Source organism: Trachurus japonicus, chromosome 15 (genome assembly GCF_045865225.1).
Source record: "Trachurus japonicus isolate A0001 chromosome 15, Traja_1.0".
NCBI classification, from domain to species: Eukaryota; Metazoa; Chordata; class Actinopteri; order Carangiformes; family Carangidae; genus Trachurus; species Trachurus japonicus.
Window position 1 is genome coordinate 15,174,085 of NC_140921.1, and position 20,237 is coordinate 15,194,321.

Below are 20,237 nucleotides of genomic sequence, written 5' to 3' on the forward strand. Positions count from 1 at the left end.
ACAGACAGTCCACAAAGAGTTTCTGATCACAGGGTTTCCAGTGCTGCCACCTAAACTAACGTGTTAAAAAAAAAAAAATTCACCACCGCCGCCGCCGCCGCCCCCCCCCCCCCCCCCCCCCCCCTCCCCCTTGGGACGATCGCCTTCATTCATCTCCGCATCCTCACACACACATAGGCTACACACCACAGAGAAACGCGCATGCATAACAGCAGCGCGCGCTATAGGTGCCGGCCTTTAAACAAAGCCTGGTCATTATATGACACCCGGCTATTAATTAAATGTTTGAAAAATAAATGCGACTTATAAACCGGTGCGACTTATATATGTTTTTTTCCTCTTCATGACGTATTTTTAGGCAGATGCGGCTAATACTCAGGTGTGACATATAGTCCGGAAAATACGGTGACACTCGCAACACACCACATGCTGCTGTTCACGGACTATAACACTCTCGACTCGCCGCACACTGCTCGTCACAGCACACAGACTCCCCGCAGTAAGTTACACACAGCAACACGGGCTACACACCTTGTAACTTACTGGTAACGATGTGGCTAACACCAGGCTGCTAACAGGTGTTGCTTCTAGCAGCTGCGGAGCGCTCTCCTCCCTCCTCCCTTCTCGTTGTCAGGTAAAACACGTCGTTTCGGTCGTTTCCTGTCCGCCAGCGCGGGAAAGTCGCTCCAAGACAGTAAATACAAAAAGAACAAATACTGAAAAATACCGCGAGGCGTTTGAGGAGCCGAACGGCTTAATCAGCGTTGTATCATCTCCTCTTGTAGTGGCTTGGGTGAAACGGATATTTACAGACACGTAGAAGTCACGCACTATAGCTTTAAATGCAAAGGAAATGGTTAGAACAGACAATACATTTTATGTCCAATCATTTTACATTTGTGGAAGATAATATAACCAAGCGCCTACTCAAACAGCTTATACTTACATTCTTGCCTACAATATTTCTGGTCTGCCTGACTTTTTCAATATTGTCCTGCCGACTGCTGCTGACCGTAGAGGCAGTGCTTTGGTGGCCTTGATGTATGCTACCATAGAAATATAAAGAAAGCAACTGACTGAGAGGCAGTGAATGTCTATTGAATTTCTATTTGCTGACTCTCACCCCTTAAAAACCACTGAAAGCTTGATGTCATACCCCATTGAAGTTGGTGATAATGAATAAACTATGATATTTTCCATCATTTATAATGTATATTTTAAAGACTCTGCTCTATGTGTACAATTAAGTTGAAGAGTTAAGTTTTTAAAATGATATAACATAAACTACTTTCTTAACCTCAATTTACGCTTATACAGTAAACTTAGGGTTAGGGTAATGAGTTTAACACATGGAAACTACTGTAGATTCACAGAAGTCTGTTGGTCTAATTAGTTTTGTTTCTCATGCCAGGAGGGCGCTTAACATGCTACCAATGTTGTTTAGCCAATATAGAGGAACTTTTTTTTTTTTTTTTTTTTAATGTTTTTAAGACTTGTGGAAATTAAATACATTTAATCTCAGGGAAGCTTGCTGGTTTGATTAATGTCTGTGTGGTTATTCTACTCCGGCTATAATGAACAGCTTCTCCAAGGCTTTCACAGAAAGTGAGCTGAATCTAGGTCTCCTGCAGAGTTAAGAGGCCTCTTGTCAGAATAATGGCTGTTTCTTTAGGAAAAAGGAAAAGAAAAAGAATGGCATACACACATAACGCATTGATGACTAGGTGCACACATGCTGGCGTCACTCACACACAGAAACAGGTATTCATCACATTCTGGCAAAGCAGAAAAGGGAATTATCACCCTGGCTTCACTCTGTATTTTTTGGTGCAGAGATGTGATGTTTCCTCTCTGTGGGTTACAGAACATCACCGTTGACTGACAGAGGGACTCATGAAATCCAACAATGACACAACAAGTCATTTCCTCTTTTTGGTGGGTAATTCATCCGGTGCGATATCATCTTAAGATATTAAATGACAAAAACTGACTGACAATGTGTCACACACAGTTCCACATTGTTCTCAGGATACTCAGCATCCTGCCTCATCAATTAATTGATATTTCAGAGTGGGGTTTGACAAGTCCACAGAACAGTTATATAGAGAAATGTTCGACATGATACGACCTGGACCGAGGCCTAAAAATAACCCACTTGTTGATGAACAGCAAACACACCTCATTTCCTCCATTTGATTTTCTACAGCCGGGCAGCCTGAAATTTATCAGGTTATTCAAACTGATTTCCTCTGTGGCAAATAGTTTCTGGTTGATTGTCCATAATGACGAGGACAACAAACAATTAAAATTTATCTCACAAACCGGTGAGAATACAATTTATGCTGAAAAGGTAATTTTTTTTATTGGTGTTGTTCAGGTGCAGCAGGCACTGAAAGGCAGAGATGTTTTCCTTATCCCCTTTTCAGAGGAGCAGTAATCCTTAACATTGACGTCATCACCTGAGGTAGTAGCACTTGCATCATGACACCATGAAATGTAATTTGTGCAGAAAAAAAGAGATGACTTCTTTTAAATGAATAATGTTCTCAACTGAAGCCTGGTAAAATTGATAATGATGATTAAAGACTTTAAAAAGAAAAACATTTTCAACAAGATTTGCTCTTTTCTTGTTCTTGTTCTTGTTCCATTCATTAACTCCTTCTCAGAGGGATCTTTAACTTTGCTTCCCCGTTTCAGGTGAAACATGTATCACTAGAGACATCACGTTTTATGAAATGGTTTCATTAAAATTCAACACTATGAATCTGACTGGAATTATTGCAGCGGCAGTCTACCCTTTTAACTCCATGGGCTCTATTTCCGTAAACTAGCGCAGGCGCAGCGGATCAGGCCTGCGCTTCGCGTTCGCTTCGCCAACAAGGCGTGTCCAGGAGCAGTTTGCAATTTTCCTTCGAAGCGCAGCAGGGCGCATCCCGCCTACCCCCCTCCCACCGGCGCAAATGGCATAGAGGGAGGAGAGAAGGCGTGGAGTGGGTTCGACACAGCCGAGTCAGATCTTCACCAATCAAATGAGCTCCTCTCCTCGCCTTTAAATCTGCCGCGCGCGCGAGGCGCACGTTTGATTTCACCGTGGAAGAGGGAGGCAATTGACTTGGTGCGCACACGTCACCAAGACCTCACAGGCAGGTTTCCACAGTTCCAGGCACATTTAAATGGAATTAATAATCACAATAACCACTATTTATTGCAACTATCTGAATCAGCATACACGTTTATCTATATCGATTGTCCCGTCACACTGATGACAGATCAAAGGCTGTCGGCATGCGTAATGGAAACTCAGCCTGACTGAATTAACACAGATGAAAGATGAGGATGGATTACTGCTGTGTTGACACTACACACTGTGCCGTTGCGATGATCTGCTATATCTATTTACCGGTATTTACTTATTGATTTATTGAGCCGCATCGTCACGCGACCATAACAAATAAAACTGAAAACAAATAAACTATCATCTCTCACAGCAAGTGAGACGGGAGGAAACTGACGTTCTGGTCCGGTCCAAGCTCGCAGTGTCCGGTCGCGCGAACAGACCTCACGGGCTGATGATGCAAAAGTAGTCTGGGAGGGAGGAGGTTATAGGTTATGAGGTTATCCAGGTTTGCTCTGACATATTGAGAGCTGCCCAGTAAAAAAAAAAAAAACACACATAGGGTTATTGTGATTATTATTATTATTATTATAATAATAATAATAATTATTATTATTAATTGCATTTAAATGTGCCTGGAACTGTGGAAACCTGCCTGTGAGGTCTTGGTGACGTGGGCGCACTGCGCGCTGGGCAGTCAAAATACCAGTCCGCTGGCTGCGCTTCGCCTTGCGCTGAGAGTAGACCAGGTTGGAGCTGGCGAGCTTTCGGCGCACTCTCCGCGCGGTCTATCGGCAACAAATTGTCACTGCGCCAAGGTGAATCTGTGGACACCTCCCCCTGCTGCACGCCCACTCCCATCTCGGCTCACAGCAGTCTGCCAATTTACCGAATCCGCTGCGCACGTTGCTGCACTGGAGGAAAATGCCACTGCGCCAGCTGCGCCAGGGCTCGCCTCGCTGCGCCCCCGAGTTGCGCCAGGAAAATAGGGCCCCATGCATCAACATAAGGAGGACTAGAAAGACTGATGCGTGAAATAAAAATATTTCACAATATTACCATTATAGCCATTTTATGAATTTATCCCCACAATTAAATTACCATCCCAGCAATATATAATAATTGCTCTTTCTCACATACATTGGAACATTAAGATTACTCTCTGTTCACCCATAGAACATAGGTGCTTAAGATTAGATGGCTCTCATATACCACTATTGTACGGTACTGGCCTGTGACTATATTCTGTCCTTTATTCACTGGCCTGAAAATGTGGAGTTCAGTCAAAATAAAGGTATTTATGAGGAGGTATTACAATCCCCCTCTGATCTTGTGTTTTATGTATTCATTTATTGGTGCCAGAAGCATGGCTCTGGGGTGGCAGTGTCAGTCTGTGCAACACTTTGGTCAATGCAGGTTTTCTGAGGATGGATTCTAGCTGATCCACTGACACTTACTCTTGCACAACCAGGAGCTTGACATTTGTGGGTCAATGTGAAATGGATAACCCTAAATTATGCTACAGAGGATTCATACTAATGACACAGTGATCATCTGGCTTTCTTTATAGTTCAGGTTTCACTTACTATGTGAAGTATCTAAGCATGATGTGAGATTTATGTTCTAACAGAGCTGTTCATTAGCCATTAGACTTGTTTCTTCGGTGGATTTTAAGTTTTTAAAATAGTTTCTAGTACTGTAATGGGAAATGGTGTTTTTTGTGACAATTGAACCCATGGGGACTGTCCAGTACATCCTGTCATGAGAAGCTATCACTTGAAGGATGAATAATGTCATTAGATAGTGCGATGAGGTCCACTGAATTTTACTTTTCAACAGTAAAGATTGGTATCTATAAAATGACAGGGTCCTGCTTAAGGTGTCAACGTCTTCCAGCTGGAAATAGTCAATGTTTACCATTTTACTTGAGATAGAATAGCAGAACCAACTCTGCAATCACAGAGTTAATTTCACATGAACCACTCTCCTTCAGGATAATGAATACTAAAAGTCTTTAGTCTTCTTAAGGCTTACATGGTTATGATGACCTTCCAAACAAGATCAGCTGAATAAAAGGTTTGGAGTTAGGTTTGTAAATGTTGCATACAGGGATGAGTTGTAAATTGCATTTTTTTTCTTGGGACTCAGAGACAGAAAAAGCTAAAAGCACGCTTTTAGAAATATTCATAGTCGGCCTCTGAGAGGAAATTTCTGATCAAAATGTAACCAGAGTAATCCGTCTGTGTTAAATTTATGCATTCTAATATTGACTGCCACATGTCTGTTTGTCTTTTCTTAGGACAGACAAAGATAGTTCTCAAATAAAACTATTTTTTACCACCCAGTAACACCAATTAAATATGTTCTTCTCTAAATATGGGTTATTATGGGTTAGCTTGGGTGAGCATGGTGAGTGGATGGCAGGTGGGATGACGTTCAGTTCAATATTTTTCAAGCAGCTGCTACCACAAGTCCACGGACGCTTGTCTCTTTCATGGTGTGACTATTGGCAGAACTGGCATGTGGAGATTCCATCTGATTAAGTCAGCTAGTGCTGCCATGGGATTCATTGAAATGTGAGAGCTGTCATAGGAGTACATACTATTACTTTAAATAGACATATTTCACTGCCAAGCATGATCCAGCATAACTGCTTTCCTACACTGTGTTATGTTAATTTGAACTTTAGATAATAATAATTATCATTATTTAGCACATAATTATAAAAGAGAATTCAAATGTTTTCCTTTTTCTCTAGGCTGTGTGACACTGTCTGCTGTAAATGACCTGTCCTGGTTTCTCACACTCTAAAGAGCTCATCCAGACGTAATCAGTCTTGGCTGATGTTATTAATGACTTAGGGGGAAACGAGATTACACTCTTCTACCCCGCAGCCCTGGCGACATTGCTCTTTTACCGTTTTCCAAAATAAGACTTGTAGGAAACCCTCAAAGGAGTAGAGTTTACGTGATTATGTGATTTTAAGTGTGCGTATGTGACCGTGTGTCTCAGAGTCAGTGAGTAGGGAATAGTTGATTTTCTCATTTTCTTACACATTACAGGGAGGGAAAGAGCTGAGGCGAAAATGTTAATGGCACAAATTAAGTTGCAGGGGAAGGCGACTCAGAGGTTTGGCAGGGGAAACTTTTCTGTAACAATGAAATGCCCAATACCAATTCAAATGCCCTCAAACCCAAACATCCAAACATTACAACAATATTTCACTGGGGAAATTCTTAGGGTTGGTGTTCAGGCTAATTAGGTTGGAGTTGCCACTCCTTCTCTCAGAGCTGTATAACCCCAGGATAATCATCTACGAGTGCTAAAATGATAATTCGCAATTGATTTGATTAATATTTCCAAGGTTTTCTCACTTTTTTTCCTGCTTTCAATGATCTGATTACCAGCATGCTAACACAGAAGTGGGAAGGGGAGGCTTTGCCGTGAATAATGCACAGTATTGTGTCAGAATACATATCATCATCTGTCATGATCTTATTATGACAGGGTTTTCTTCCTCCAGAGAATGTACCTTCTGGCACAGCAGTAGGCAGATAATAAATGCAGATCACCCTGCATCTTTATATAGATGAATGTGGAGAGAGAGATGGGCAGAGCTTATTTTATAATGCATCTTCTGTGAAATAACGAGCAGTACATTAAACAGTGTTAATACAATATAACCAACAAAATATATTTCTTGACATCAAGTTTCCTTGCCCACTTCACTGCTCGGGACTCTGGTGTAATCTTTAAGTACCACTTTCATGTGGCCCAGTGGTGCCATTGGAAAGGAATGTGGATTTTCCACTAGGCAAATGGCAGATGCTTTATAGTTCAGCTGAATTATCATGGGCCATGCATAGGCTGTTCCCAGTCGTTTCAAACCCCCAGTGTTTCCTCTACATTCATTTGGAGTGGCAGGCCGCCATTCCTAAATCCTAGCTGCCACTCCTTCAAAATTATTTTCTTTTCTTTTTTTTTTTTTTAAAGTATATTTTTCGGCTTTTTGCCTTTATTTGATAGTGATGACAGTAGAGATAGACAGGAAATGGGGAGGCAGAGAGAGGGGGAATGACACGCAGGAAAGGTCTGCCCGACGCGGGATTCGAACCGGGGACGCCTGCGGCGAGGACTGTAGCCTCTACATGGGGCGGCCGCTCTACCCACTGCGCCACGCACCGCCCATAGACTGTAAAAAGAATGGACGTAGCGTCCGTGACGTCACCCATTGGTTTTGGGGAGTCGTTTTTGTGACTCAAATATGGCGGCCTGAACAGCGCCATGTTGGATTGGCCGGCCGAGAACCCGCCCACTGGCCTCGAAGCAGCTGTCCACGGAGCTGCTCGGACCTGTCACTCAACGTTTCCGCGCCCTGATTGGCCAGAATTTTAACCTAATAACAGTAAAACCAGAGGCGCTGTTTGTGAACAGGCAAGGCAGGCAACTGCTTGGGGCCCCGAGCCATTAGGGGGCCCCCGAGGGTCGGGGCCCGAGGGCAGTTTTATCGACAGAAATATCTCAAAATGGGCTACCCGCAGTGACCGCACCCCCCTTCCCGTATCGTCGTATAGCGTCGATTTGCAATGACATCTCAGTGGGAAACCCCCCTAACGGGGCCCCATGTCATTCTCCGGACCTGATCCCAGCTAACGTTAACCTGTATGATGCACCTTATCACTGGGAGTTTCTAATGAAGCCGAGGGGAAAAGAAGAGTCCACCTGGGAGCAAGACGAGAAGAAAAAAGAGGCTGAAGTAAAAAAGAATGCAAGACAGTGGTGGTAAGTGGAGCAGAGTGTAACATGAACAGTAAATAACTGTTGAACAAATGCTAATAGTCTAACTGGGAGACACTTGAATAGCAGCTAATGTTAGCTTCAGACCAGTGGTGACCAGGCTACTTCACGTTTACAGTCAGTCAGTCAGTCAGTCAGTCAGTGGGACTGCACCTGACTGAGGGACTCGGTGCGTGCGGTTCTGGTGCTCCACTCGGTTACGACAAAAAAAAAAAGCAAGTTAACTTAACGTGGTCTCCTTGGCAGCAAGTAACAACACTATTAACTTGCTAGGTAGCAGGGTGACATAGTAAAGTTATGTTACAGTATTGAAGTGAGTAGCCTATTATTATAATAATAATATGAAAGTGTAAAAGTTAACAAGCTATTGGTGCTATGAAAGCTATGCCCAAGGAAAACATTTAAAAATCACTCTCTTATCTCTCCTCAGCAAAACAAAGGGACAAAGTGCCCCCTCCCAGTGCTGACAGTGAAAACTGTAAGTGTAGGCCTATATTGTCATAAAGAATCTTTAGAGGGCATGGTATGTTATCAATTAAAGTAAAACTGTCTTTTGTTTTTTTGTCATATAGCCTATCAGTTGAACGTCCACCTCCAGTGAGACAGCAACACCTGCCCATCATGAAGACAACATGTCACCTGCTTACACCATAACTGGACATTTGGAATAAAAAAAGTTTAAATTTCATACATTTTTTGTCGGTGTTCGATTATTTATAAAATGACGGTGATAAACACTGGTTGGAGGGCCCCCTGGGGATTTTTGCTTAGGGCCCCAGCAGACTCTAAAATCGCCTCTGAGTAAAACTATAGAGTTAAAAAAAAATTCACCCCCCTCAGAGTGTGTGCGGGGGTAGAAACTATCGATTGAGACGAAAAAACGTTCTGACACCAGGCTTTTAACATGTTTACTGAGGATGTAAAGTCGGCGATTTTAACATGGGGGTCTATGGGGAATGCTCCCTTCTGACACCAGCCCCCAGAGGAATCCGAGGGGATTGCAGTTTTTTGAACGCGGAAGTGAGCTTCACTTCTCAGACCGACAATTGCCCCCTTGGCACCGCCCCATTCTTTTCTTTTTATTGTCGCAAATAGACCACCGCCGCATGTCTCCACCTTCCTGCACTGGGTTGGGTACTTGCAAGTACTAAGCTAAACTACAGATAACTATCTTGCTTACTCTTTGGGGGGGTGGGGGTTAATATGACGTTAATTACTCGCGAAAGCATGGCCTTGAAAGTGACATCATGTCAAGCACTCAGGCACGAGGTCAGAGATTCAGAGGAGTGTCGTCTTGGAAAATAGGGCAGCGACTTACTGGAGAAAAGGTAGACTTAAAGCAGAAGTAAGTGATATATTTGTGTTAATATAAGTCTTAAATAGTTATATCTTCCGACAGCAATCACTTACATAGAGTGTTTGGTCTGAAACACGGGTCTGTCAGTCCCTCTGCTCTGCTCTGAGCCGAGGAGAAAACATTTATCGTATCCTACAGTTTTTATCCAATGAGGAGAGAGAACGGCATGAAGGGCTGTGTGTGCAGCCAAGGGACGCCGTGAATGTGGCGACGTAGGGACGAGGACTGTTATGGTGCGTTCAAGGAAACTCGTATTTTTCCGACCGTGAAGTGGTACCAGTTCGATCTGGTACGAGTTCACCGGTCGGAAGTTACGAGTGGCCGTTATAGTGACTTTCACCGGTAAAACAGGTCGGAAAAACACGAGTGGGTTGCCTGGAAAGCTACAAAGTCGTAAGTCGTGGCTTGAAGCTGTAATTTACGATTTCAAAAGCCTGCCTGGAACGCAGCATTAGCGAAAACGACCGGACCACTTACTTCTGCTTTAAGATAACTCTTTTTTTAGATGTGAAAACAATGTAAAGCAGGGTTTCCACTACCAGTTACCATTACACCCCTTTCCACTACACAAGTTACAGCTCTACTCGACTGGGTTTAGGTCATTTTCCATCACAGCTGAGTCCTTCACAGTTCATCCATAGCGGGGGCGGGGTCATGACGTCTACAGCTGCGTCGTCGCCTTCTCTTTTTTTCTCTCCTCTCGTCAGCTCCAAGCTCACTTGCAACTTGTTAACTCAAAGAATAACAACAGTCTCAGTACATATCAGTGAGTGCTACTGCTGTGTTTTTAAACTTAGCGGGTTTGATTCTTGTCGGACGCTCAAGTGCTAGTGGAAAAGCAAAAGAGCAAAAAAAAAAAAAAACCCAAGTAGAACTGTGTCGAGCCATGTCGCGCTAGTGGTAAAGGACCATTAAGTGTCCCAATCCGCTCTGTTTATGATCAAGATTGCTGTCATGGTGAGACAAGCGTTTATGTTTCCAAATCCCACACTCATTGTTTGTAAACTGTCATGACCAGATGTACAGAGAAAAATAATGTCTCCCATCTCATCATATATTTATATAATTTAATGAGAAAAACATTAGATTACAAGAACAAACATACATGGAGCATTTACATAATGCCCCAGGCTGAAATTCAGTTACAGTTGAATTATGACTGATCCAAATGAATGAGTGGTTCCTTCCACTGTGTACGTGCTGCACCCTGCATCTTGTTGGCGACACACATCTCTATCTGTTACCGTTTTCCTCGGGCTTAAACACAGAACCTCTGTTTTGGGGTCTAGCATCCCAAGGCAGCTGGTTGGCCAGTTCTGCCAGTATTGACAATCAACACTATTGATCTGTTGTTGCATATAATTGGGATAAAAGGAAGGGGGAGGGATTGCAATCACTGCATCAAGGAGAGGGACTGAGAGAAGGACCTCGATCAAATAATAATGATAATGTGCTTGGCTGTGGGCAGCGTGGCTTTATAGCCATTCTTTACTCTGAGGTGGGACTATATTCAATTTATAGACAAGATTTCAGGGACGAAGAAAAGCTGCATGTTAAACAGCAGTCGGCAGGGTGCATATTAAGCATGATTTTAATTTGCAGAGTAAAAATAGAAATATAAAGTGTCATTGTAGGCACTTAACATGCACATAAACAGCAATTGTGAAATGAACTATCAATGTGACATTTGAGAACAATAAATAAATATTTATTGCAAGATTTGATGGTCACATTTCCAACATCTATAAAAGAACCTATTTAATCACATTTACTCCCCAAATCAACACATTCTAGTGTAGGCTACTTTGACTGAATCCTGTGCGTGCGTTACATGTAGTGGGCATGATAGCAGCTGTTAAAATATGATACAATTATAAGATACAGTCTGAAGCAACTGGCCTTCATATGCTCAATACCAATTTTCCCAGAGGTAGGACTTACTGTTGGGCTTGTGTTATAACATTTCATTGCACAAGTGTTCATTTATTTTCTACCTCCCATATATTCAGTATACATGTTTCATAGTTCCTTGGGGCTTGCTGAAGCCCCAATGGTCATCCCACTGTAACAACAAACTGCCCAATCCCTCAAAACCTATTACAGGCTTCATCCTCCAGCACTGCCTGAGGTGTTACGTGCATCCACACAGCTGTGAAGCTCATAGATGGCAACCCATGAGCATTAAGACATTAATCAGTGACCTCACTACAGGATAACTAGCTCCCCGGGTCTCACTGCAATTTAGTCAAGCCTCCGAATAATACGTTTACCTACTGCAATGTGCTGCGGGCTCCCTCCATATCTTATTTCCCAATGCCCCATACTCCCACTTTCTGCCAAAACACTCCATTGCACCCTGCACGGTGGGCAATGACATCTAACCTCCCACTCTTGGTGCCTCGGGGTCAAATTAGACGGCTGCTCTAATAGTTTCTCTCTGGAACCATCTCCCTCCATATTCAATGTTTCTTGGATGAACAAAATGTGTAATATTGTGAGTTTGGACCACAGCATCAACTGTGTGAACAGTTTTAGTTTTATATTTTTACTTAGATGCCGAATGACTGCTTAATGTTTATCTGTGGTACACACAGCATGACAGACATACACTTGTGTATACATATGTGCAATCTGTATGCATATCTGTGTATATCTAATATCTGTGCATGTACATCTGTGTATCTAGATGTCTGTATATGTACATTTATATGTTACGTAGTGTGCTTCAGGGTTTCTGCTCCAACTTAGTGTCTAATCGTAAAAACAGTGTCAGGCTGTGTAATGAGGGCATTCCCCCTGTGGTTTGGCCCTATTTTAAACTGCTGCCAAACTCTTGGTCTGCACAAGGAAGGATTTGTGGTGTCTACAGGGAGTGTGTTCACTCACTCGTGTGTGCATATGCATGCAAAAGTACACACCTAAGAGTACACAAGCACATGTGTGAGTGTATGTAGTATGTACCAGATTATCACTGACAACATTTCAAATTCAGCAAAAGCTTTAGTCACTATCCCAAATCTCTCTTTAAAACTATTGAACGTGTACAGCCCAGACTCAAATCCATTTGCAAAAATATCCTGACTCATACAAAATGGAAGTCTATTTACACGTGAGTTTAGAAACCAAAGTTTGTGTGCTGTGAGTATCAGACATGATCTGACATAGACTTCTAAGGGATGTGTATTAAACTGCAGACTCAGGACAGTCATCCTCCTGAAGTGACATACAAATTCCTTCAACTCCCAGGGGTGCTATTACATAGTTGAACCTCCACGAAACCCGACTTTAGAGGTAACAACAGTGAGAATAGTAATTGCTCTGCGATCAACACCACACCACACGCGTAACAGCAAAACTTGATATTGAAGTGCTTCACTACAGGAAAGAAAAAGAATGACAAGCCCTAGCAACAGACAGAGGTACTCAGACAAAATACCAAGACTCTTATCTGATTTTTTCTTCTTCTAATATTACAGCATATCCCTGTGGCCACGGGGCTCCTGAGATATCTCCAGATTTGTTTTGGGGTCAGACATAGATTTTCTCTGTCTTCTCTCTTATTACTCCTCACAGTCTACTGTGGATCTGCACAATTGAAGCACTGTAGATAATGATACGGCATTTGGGAGAAATGACTGATATATTACGAAGCAATTATCATACACTGCTATGACCAAAGTGAAGCACAGAAGTCTAAGTAATTTTAAAATGTGGCTCAGCTAGACTGAATATGTAGTTTTAGTATGTTTTTAAAGTTTGTGCCACAACAAACTAATGTCTTCTGTGATGTGGGTTTGAATGGGAAAATACAAAAACATTGGGGGTGGGGTGGGGGTTATAGGTCTATTGTTCTAATAAAAATTCCACATGGCCAGGCCTCCAACAGAGTCAGCTCTTCACAACAAAAGTGACTACAGAGGACCTCAAAAATGCCCTGCCGATGCTTCAAACACTGAAAATGACAAGACCCAGGCCTCCATCAATCAACATCAGGGCATATAAATGAAAAAAAAATGAAAGCATTTTTACACCATTTCTCCTCTTTGAAGGGCGGGGTACAAAAACTGCTGCAATCGTACATTATTCAACAGCTGTCAAGGAAGTGTAGCATCAGAACAATGCATCTCTTCCACTCACTAAATAGTGTGTCATCGATCTACAATAAGGAAATTCCCAACAATGTGTTTGCCTAGAGAAATATACTACAGGGGACACTGCTGTTCTCAAAAGACAAAGTATGGCCTGTCTTATACCCAACCATGAGCACTTAGATGCTTTGACAAAATAAACATTAAAAAAAAAAAAAGTGACGTTTTAAACTCCATCCACCACATGTGCAGTCAGTATTTCTGTTTGGAGTTAGTGCCTCAGGGAGAGCACATTGCAATCACTGGACGTGCAATTAATTTCAAATTGTTCTGGGAAATTGTACAGAAAATTACCAGGGGAGCTGGTTTTGATTTTAACATAATTTCCATCACACAGTTTGATCATTGCTCTTAACATAAAGCAATCAGTAACTAAAGGGGTTTTAAATACTAAGAAAGACATTGGCCTAATCAAGTCTTACTGTGACCTTAAACCAATTAAAATGCGGCAGCATGACTTGAAGCAAGCCATCCATGCACTGCTGAGTCAAGAGCAAATTGGCCAAAATACCAACTCCCTCTCAGGCCTGATCAGCAGCTAAAAACATTTGGATGCCAGTTATTGCTGCTAAACAAATAACCAAAGCTAAAGGTTCACAGATTTCTCCATGCATAAACAGAGATTTCATTTTCTTAAATTCACTTGCACATGACATGATTCTTCTCGCATTTTAAATTGAATAGTAGATTATTTTAAGTGCACGATATTCACATTGTGCATACTGTTGGCGGGCATGCTTTATGCAGGCATGTGCTGTTTTATTAATTTGATTGTCTTTCATGACACTGCTTATGTGTCTTCTTCGTTCCAGCTCTAACGAATGTGAAGCTGTGGGCCATTGACCGGCAATGTTTTCAGACGATCATGATGAGGACGGGTCTCATCAAGCACACGGAGTACATGGAATTTCTGAAAAGGTGAGAAACCAGGCTGAAGTGTCTCAGAATGACTCAAAAGGGATATGAATAGGACTTTGATCAGAAATGCAATGAATTTATTAACTAAATGAATTCAGGAGAATGTGTCTGAGCTGTTTCTCAGATGGTTCCTTATTCTTAATTTTTGCCAATAAATTACATAACATGAATTTCTCATGCCTCAACTGTTCATCCTGCTAGAAAAGTATTGTACACCTTCGTCATTTGGTCATTTGTCTTCAACATCCCTCTCTGTTTCAGAGATACAGTAGGCCTTTACATTTTCTCTGTAAAGAAAGAAACCTATTATCAGATTCTTTTGTGGGCCTGTACTCTATGTTGTATAGGATAAAAGACAGACTCAGCAGAAGACACGGGGAGAGCACAGATGCAATTACAGTATAAATACAATCCTTTTTCCAAACCATTTTGTCTGCATCAAGATGTTCATCACCTGTAACAACGGTGCTGGAAAAAAAAAATAAAAACGCGATCACGACGTGCTCTCCAGTCGGTTCACCTGCAGCTCCACAGAGGAGCTGTCAGAGAAGCCTGCTGTTCCTCTCTTCAGCCTGGTGTTTGGCTGCACTTTACACTAGACGATCTAACCGCCATCTGAGCGTGATCAGCTGAGGCAGAGCACTGGATGTGGCGCTGATCAGCTGTTGCAGCAAGTGTGTGTGTGTTTTATAACGGCAAACAAAAACAAAAACCTTGTCGATCGCTCCCGCAAGCGTTTTTCAATCTTATCGGTTAACGGTTAATAATAATCAGTTAACAAGCGTCAGTTATCGGTCAGAAACAAAATTTGAAACGTGCATCCCTAATATCAAATGATTTGATATAAAATAAAAAAAATTTAAAAAAACTTTCCTAACCACTTTTTCTTGACTTCAGTAGAAAATGCCATGAGGACAAGATCATTAAAATAATTTTGGGTAATTTATCATCATTAATCAGGGCTGCCATATGGATACTTTCAAGTCATTTCACTCAGTTAGGAACCTTATCAAAAAAGACTCTTCAACTTCAGCCCTCAAATGCCACTCCATTATCGCTTGAGTTTGGAAGATATAATAGGGAGGGCTCCTACTGTATCTTCTCACTTACTTACACACATGCACTCTACAGTTTTTCTGTGTGTGCTTAAATTTCCCAGATCATGAAAGCACACTGTGCCTATGTTTATTTCTGGTGAACAAAACTTCAGAAATCACTGACCGTGATCAGGCTCTGTTACCATTTGACTAATGGTAGCTTAAAGGCAGGGGGTGGATACAGTACACAGGAAACCAGGTTTTCACTTGACATTTCCAACAAAAGTTCATACAAAGTAGGTGAAATGTCAGGACTATCCAAAACGACCTATTTCTCTCTTCCCAAAATTGAGTGGTTCCTGATGCGCAACATTTACAGTGAAGGTATTGTATGAATGCATTTGGGAACGACCTAGTAAAGGTTAGTTAAATATCACCTAAATGGTGACAACCCATCATCTACTCCCAGATAGTTGCTTTCAGCACTTCCTCTGGATTGAAGTCTTATTGCAGCGGTACAGTATAACCTGTAAACTCTCTGTAGAGAGAGTGAGCTGTAAAGCAGTAAAGCAGCAGTGTGTGAACAGAACACACATTCTTCTCTGCAGCAGCACAGTGACGTCTACCGCCACGCTCATGCAACACAATAATTTTGTTCCCAGTGTTATAAGATAAAGTCACTACCTGATCTGAGCAGCACGTGAACAACGGCTGAATTAGTGAAAGTTGCTAAAAGGAGCAGGGGGCTATATGAGACATGAGAGTTGACTGCACCGTATCCCCATGTCAACGGCCTCAGTACTGTTACGGTCAAGACATTTTACTCAGGATAGTCAAATGTCTATGTGAAATTATTCTACAGAAGACAAATTGGAGTTGACTGCTCAACAAAAGTGCAAAGAAAGCAAGTTAAAATGTCCCTGAATAAACATGCTAATGTGTTCAATTTAAGTGTTAATGATAAAACTATTACTGCACCTTGAAACCAGTGCATGCATACAGTTTGTAGCCGCCCTGAGAAAAAAAAAAAACTGTTGAAAAACAATCTTATACCTAACCGGAGTCAGTCACAATGAAACCAATTCTGCTCTTGCTGTATCCGCTGTACCGTTTCAGCAGACTGTAAGACATATGTGACCCAAAATAGATTTCAGACGAGATAAAAACACTATTAATCTGACTTTCCTGACTGAAGCTATTTTTGTGGCAGCTTTGACTAAAAAAAGACTTGTTATCTCTTTCCTGAGTGTATGTGAATACAGTGCATGGCAGCTCTTGCCTCTCAGCAGCTCTTGCATAACAGTCCAACAGATAAGTAAATATTTAATAGATGTACGTTTGGGCCCACTGTGTGTTTGGTTTAAATAAAAGGGTATCTAGGGAGGGAATCAGAGATTTATAGCAACATTTGTTCATCGCAGTATGTAGATAATTATATTGCAGTTTTGTTTCCCAGAAGCAGATCTAATAAAAGACCTGTTGTTTAAGTGAACAAACCCATATTGATCCCTGTGAGTCTTCAACCCACTCTTTAACTGCTGTGAAATTATATACAGTATTTGCTCTCAATAGTTGTGGAGGAGGAACACTAATGAAAAACTGACAAGAGAAATCCCATATATGGGAAGTGAGAATTCCTGTGGAGATTTTTCTTTTATTATTATCACCTCCTCCAAGCATGTATTTCTAATTAGTTAAACCACAATGCTCCATTAAGTGTAAATTCAAGGGCAATGTCAAATCATTTGACAGATCCCAAAATTGCTATGTATTGCCATTTTTAAAACAGGACTTTGATATATAAACTCACTCTTCATATCAAAGTCTAGCATATAAACACACAACTAGTCACTGGAACTTGTTTTTCTAAGATCGCCATATAAACTGTTCAGTTATCTTGTGCGTTACTCAGGGCCGCACAGTGCAATGACTGTAATGATGTTAGAATTATTTAAATAATTAGTGGAACTGCGCTTCCCCATTGGCCTTGTATAATTAATTAATTTTCTGTAATGCAATCAAGCGGTTGCATTGGAAATTTACCAGAGCAGAGGCTTTTTATTTGTTTCGCTGCTCAAGGGTTGAAACTCCATATGTTTCATGTAGAGTAGGGTCATCCGTTGACTGTGTAGGTGGTGAGCTAGTGCCTCTTGAGGAAGCAACAACACAAAGGGCCTGCATTGGGCGCTGAGCAAGGGAGAGGGAGATGAAGAAACAGAGAGAGAGAGAGAGAGAAGGAGAGAGAGAGAGAGAGAAGGAGAGAGAGAGAGAGAGAGAGACTGAGAGAGAGCGAGAGAGATCATCGAGGGAGATAAGACCTTTGTTCACCAACGCGGGTTATTTTCTCTCCTCCTTGATAAACACTGGGCCAGTTTTATTTAGTAAGCTTGATAACATGCAGATAGCGTTCACTGAGGCTGCTGGGAAGCAAACAGAACAAACAGAGCCTCATACTGGTGTATTCAACCTCAGGATCTGGTGCCCTGCTGTGTAACCAGACACGTTGCCCAGTTCGTGCTGCAATATTTATACACATACTGTAATACAGCATAGAAGGCCAAGTGCCATACCATAATATTGATTTTGTGTGTTTCTGTGCAGCCTGTATTTATGTTTAAGATCACAGGTCAACTCTGATTCTGGTCAGCTGCTGACCAATAAGCTGCTGGTTACACTGCTCACTACTTTTTTTTAATCTGGCAAACACAGAAGATAGAATATGTATGAACCTATCTATCCATTTATCAAAAAGCGCTTTCTTTTCTTTCTCCCGCAGCGTCCCCACATTCCATGGCCTGCAGGAAGATATTCTGAGCAAGCTTGCCGATGTCCTTGAGGAGGTAAGAGCCATGTTCCAAAGCCTGTGACATCTGCAGCCTACTCCACACATCCTAATAGATTGCCAGATTGCCATTCCTCACAATCACTTTCTTTTACTCAAAAGAACATGAGAGCAGGGAGCCAGAGAGACATATTCAGTGGGGTTTAGCGCGTATTCCAGACATTTTGTAGAGTGTAGGCAGTTGTAGTGTGCACAGCTGGAATTTAAGAGGAAAAGTTGCTCTTTAGTTTGTGCTCAGTGTAGGGATGTTGAATGAAATGGCCCACCTAGTAAGAGCTGTTACATTTATGAACCTGCTCAAGAATTCAGTATATCGCTTCAAGGAACTATTTCAGCTTTGAGTTTATTTAATGTTGTGAGGTGACATCAATTTTGACTTAAATGCCAGCATAGTAACCTACTTTCCTTGCGCTCTTTTTTTTCTTGTGAATCTTTCCTGCCATTTTCCCTGTGAAAAATAAATAACCTTATGTTACTGGAGTTATCTTTCAAATTAAGTTATTTTCAAGTTTTATTCTGATAATTTGGTAATTCTGTTAGATTGATGGCAAGGTCTGCACTGCATTACCTCATAACAATAACATAAATCTACAAAATATTAGTGCAGAATATTATGATGGATTACAAAACTAAAGTTTCAAGAGTCTGTCAATTAATCTTCATTCACTATGTAAACAAATGAAACAAAATTGCTGCCTGGAAAGCACAATTCAAAAACCCCAAACTCCAGACAACACGTTGTAATGGTTATAAATCACGTTGAATTTGTATGATTATAGTGACATGCAATATCATTAGTATGTTCTTTAAACTCCAGTTTGCCTGAATGTTGTCCTCACATTTTGACAGTCTGCAGTTTGAGATGTGTCTCAACGTCACATTTTCTACCCATCTGCTCCCTACTTCGTTTGATGTTTTCTCCAGCATGACTCAGTTATGCAAACATATTCTCATTTTGACTTTTGATGTTTGCTCCTAACACTGAGGCATTCGTATGTTGAACTTCTTTCTAATATTGTCTTGACTCCTTTTTTGTGTGTAATTTATATAATTAGTCACTTAAGTGAGTATTTGCAAACAGCTCTTCCTCATTCATTTGTATAATTAGACTATAGATTATAAAATGAAGAAACTGTGGTAAGCTTTCTATGGTTATTTTCTACCTTGTGAGCAACAGTGAGACGCAGAAACAAATTTAGACTACATACCAGCATTGTCCAACATCTTAGCAGAGCAGGTCCTTCATATCCACCCTGATGTTTATATGGGCAGAGTCGTATTTCACTGATCTCCGGAATGGGAAAGGGATTTTGTCTTCAGAGACACAAAACCAAGACGGACATCACCTAAAAACACACACACACAAATTCACAAGTTCAAATCGATTGAACTGGCACAGTAACTTATTCAACACATCTTGCATTCCTTGTTGCAAATGCAAATTCATATTTGTGTAAACCTGTCAAAACAATGATTAGCCTAGCTACCTCATGTATAGTGCTCTTCTACAACAGATTAATATTCTCAGAAAAACGGCAAATAAAAATTGCTGGCTCGCGTCTGAAACGGTTTTTACTTGTAACGTTAGCAGAACGTCGTTAAACCAGCGTTTATTTTGGGCCAACCTACGACATATTTTTTGAAATAGTTAGCTAACAGTGCTCACTGCCCACTGAATATTTAATTGATCATAGCCTACCGGTATGTATGTTAATGTTACTCTGTGTTCATGAAAGTTTTGAGCTAACGTTATCATTCGCTCACCTGCTCACGTCAAAACATTACGTCCGCCGAACGCCGTGTTAGCTAACTTGCTAGGGCCTTTTGCTAGGCCAAGAACGGACTTGTAGAACATGGGTCTGGTCGTTCTGAGGAGAAAGAACTCACGAGCACACAGAACGCGCTGTTGTCAGTTTGACACGATGCGTTCACTGCTGCAACTGCAACGGTCGCAGCGCGCGCACAGGTAAACCACTCCGTGTGCGTGATTGTTGAGTTCTAGGTCTGTAGGCTGTTTTAAAGG

At 41.5% G+C, this 20,237-nt stretch overlaps 1 protein-coding gene across 2 annotated transcripts in view; it reads left to right on the top strand.

Annotated features, from left to right (window-relative positions):
- LOC146973385 (cGMP-dependent protein kinase 1) overlaps nt 1–20,237 on the top strand; it is an 84,893-nt gene that overhangs the window by 42,494 nt on the left and 22,162 nt on the right. For both annotated transcript variants that reach the window (XM_085799882.1, XM_085799881.1), the window contains exons 4-5: nt 14,230–14,335; nt 18,149–18,212. In XM_085799882.1, the coding sequence (XP_085656008.1) occupies nt 14,230–14,335; nt 18,149–18,212 (170 nt within the window). The remainder of the gene's footprint in view (nt 1–14,229; nt 14,336–18,148; nt 18,213–20,237) is intronic.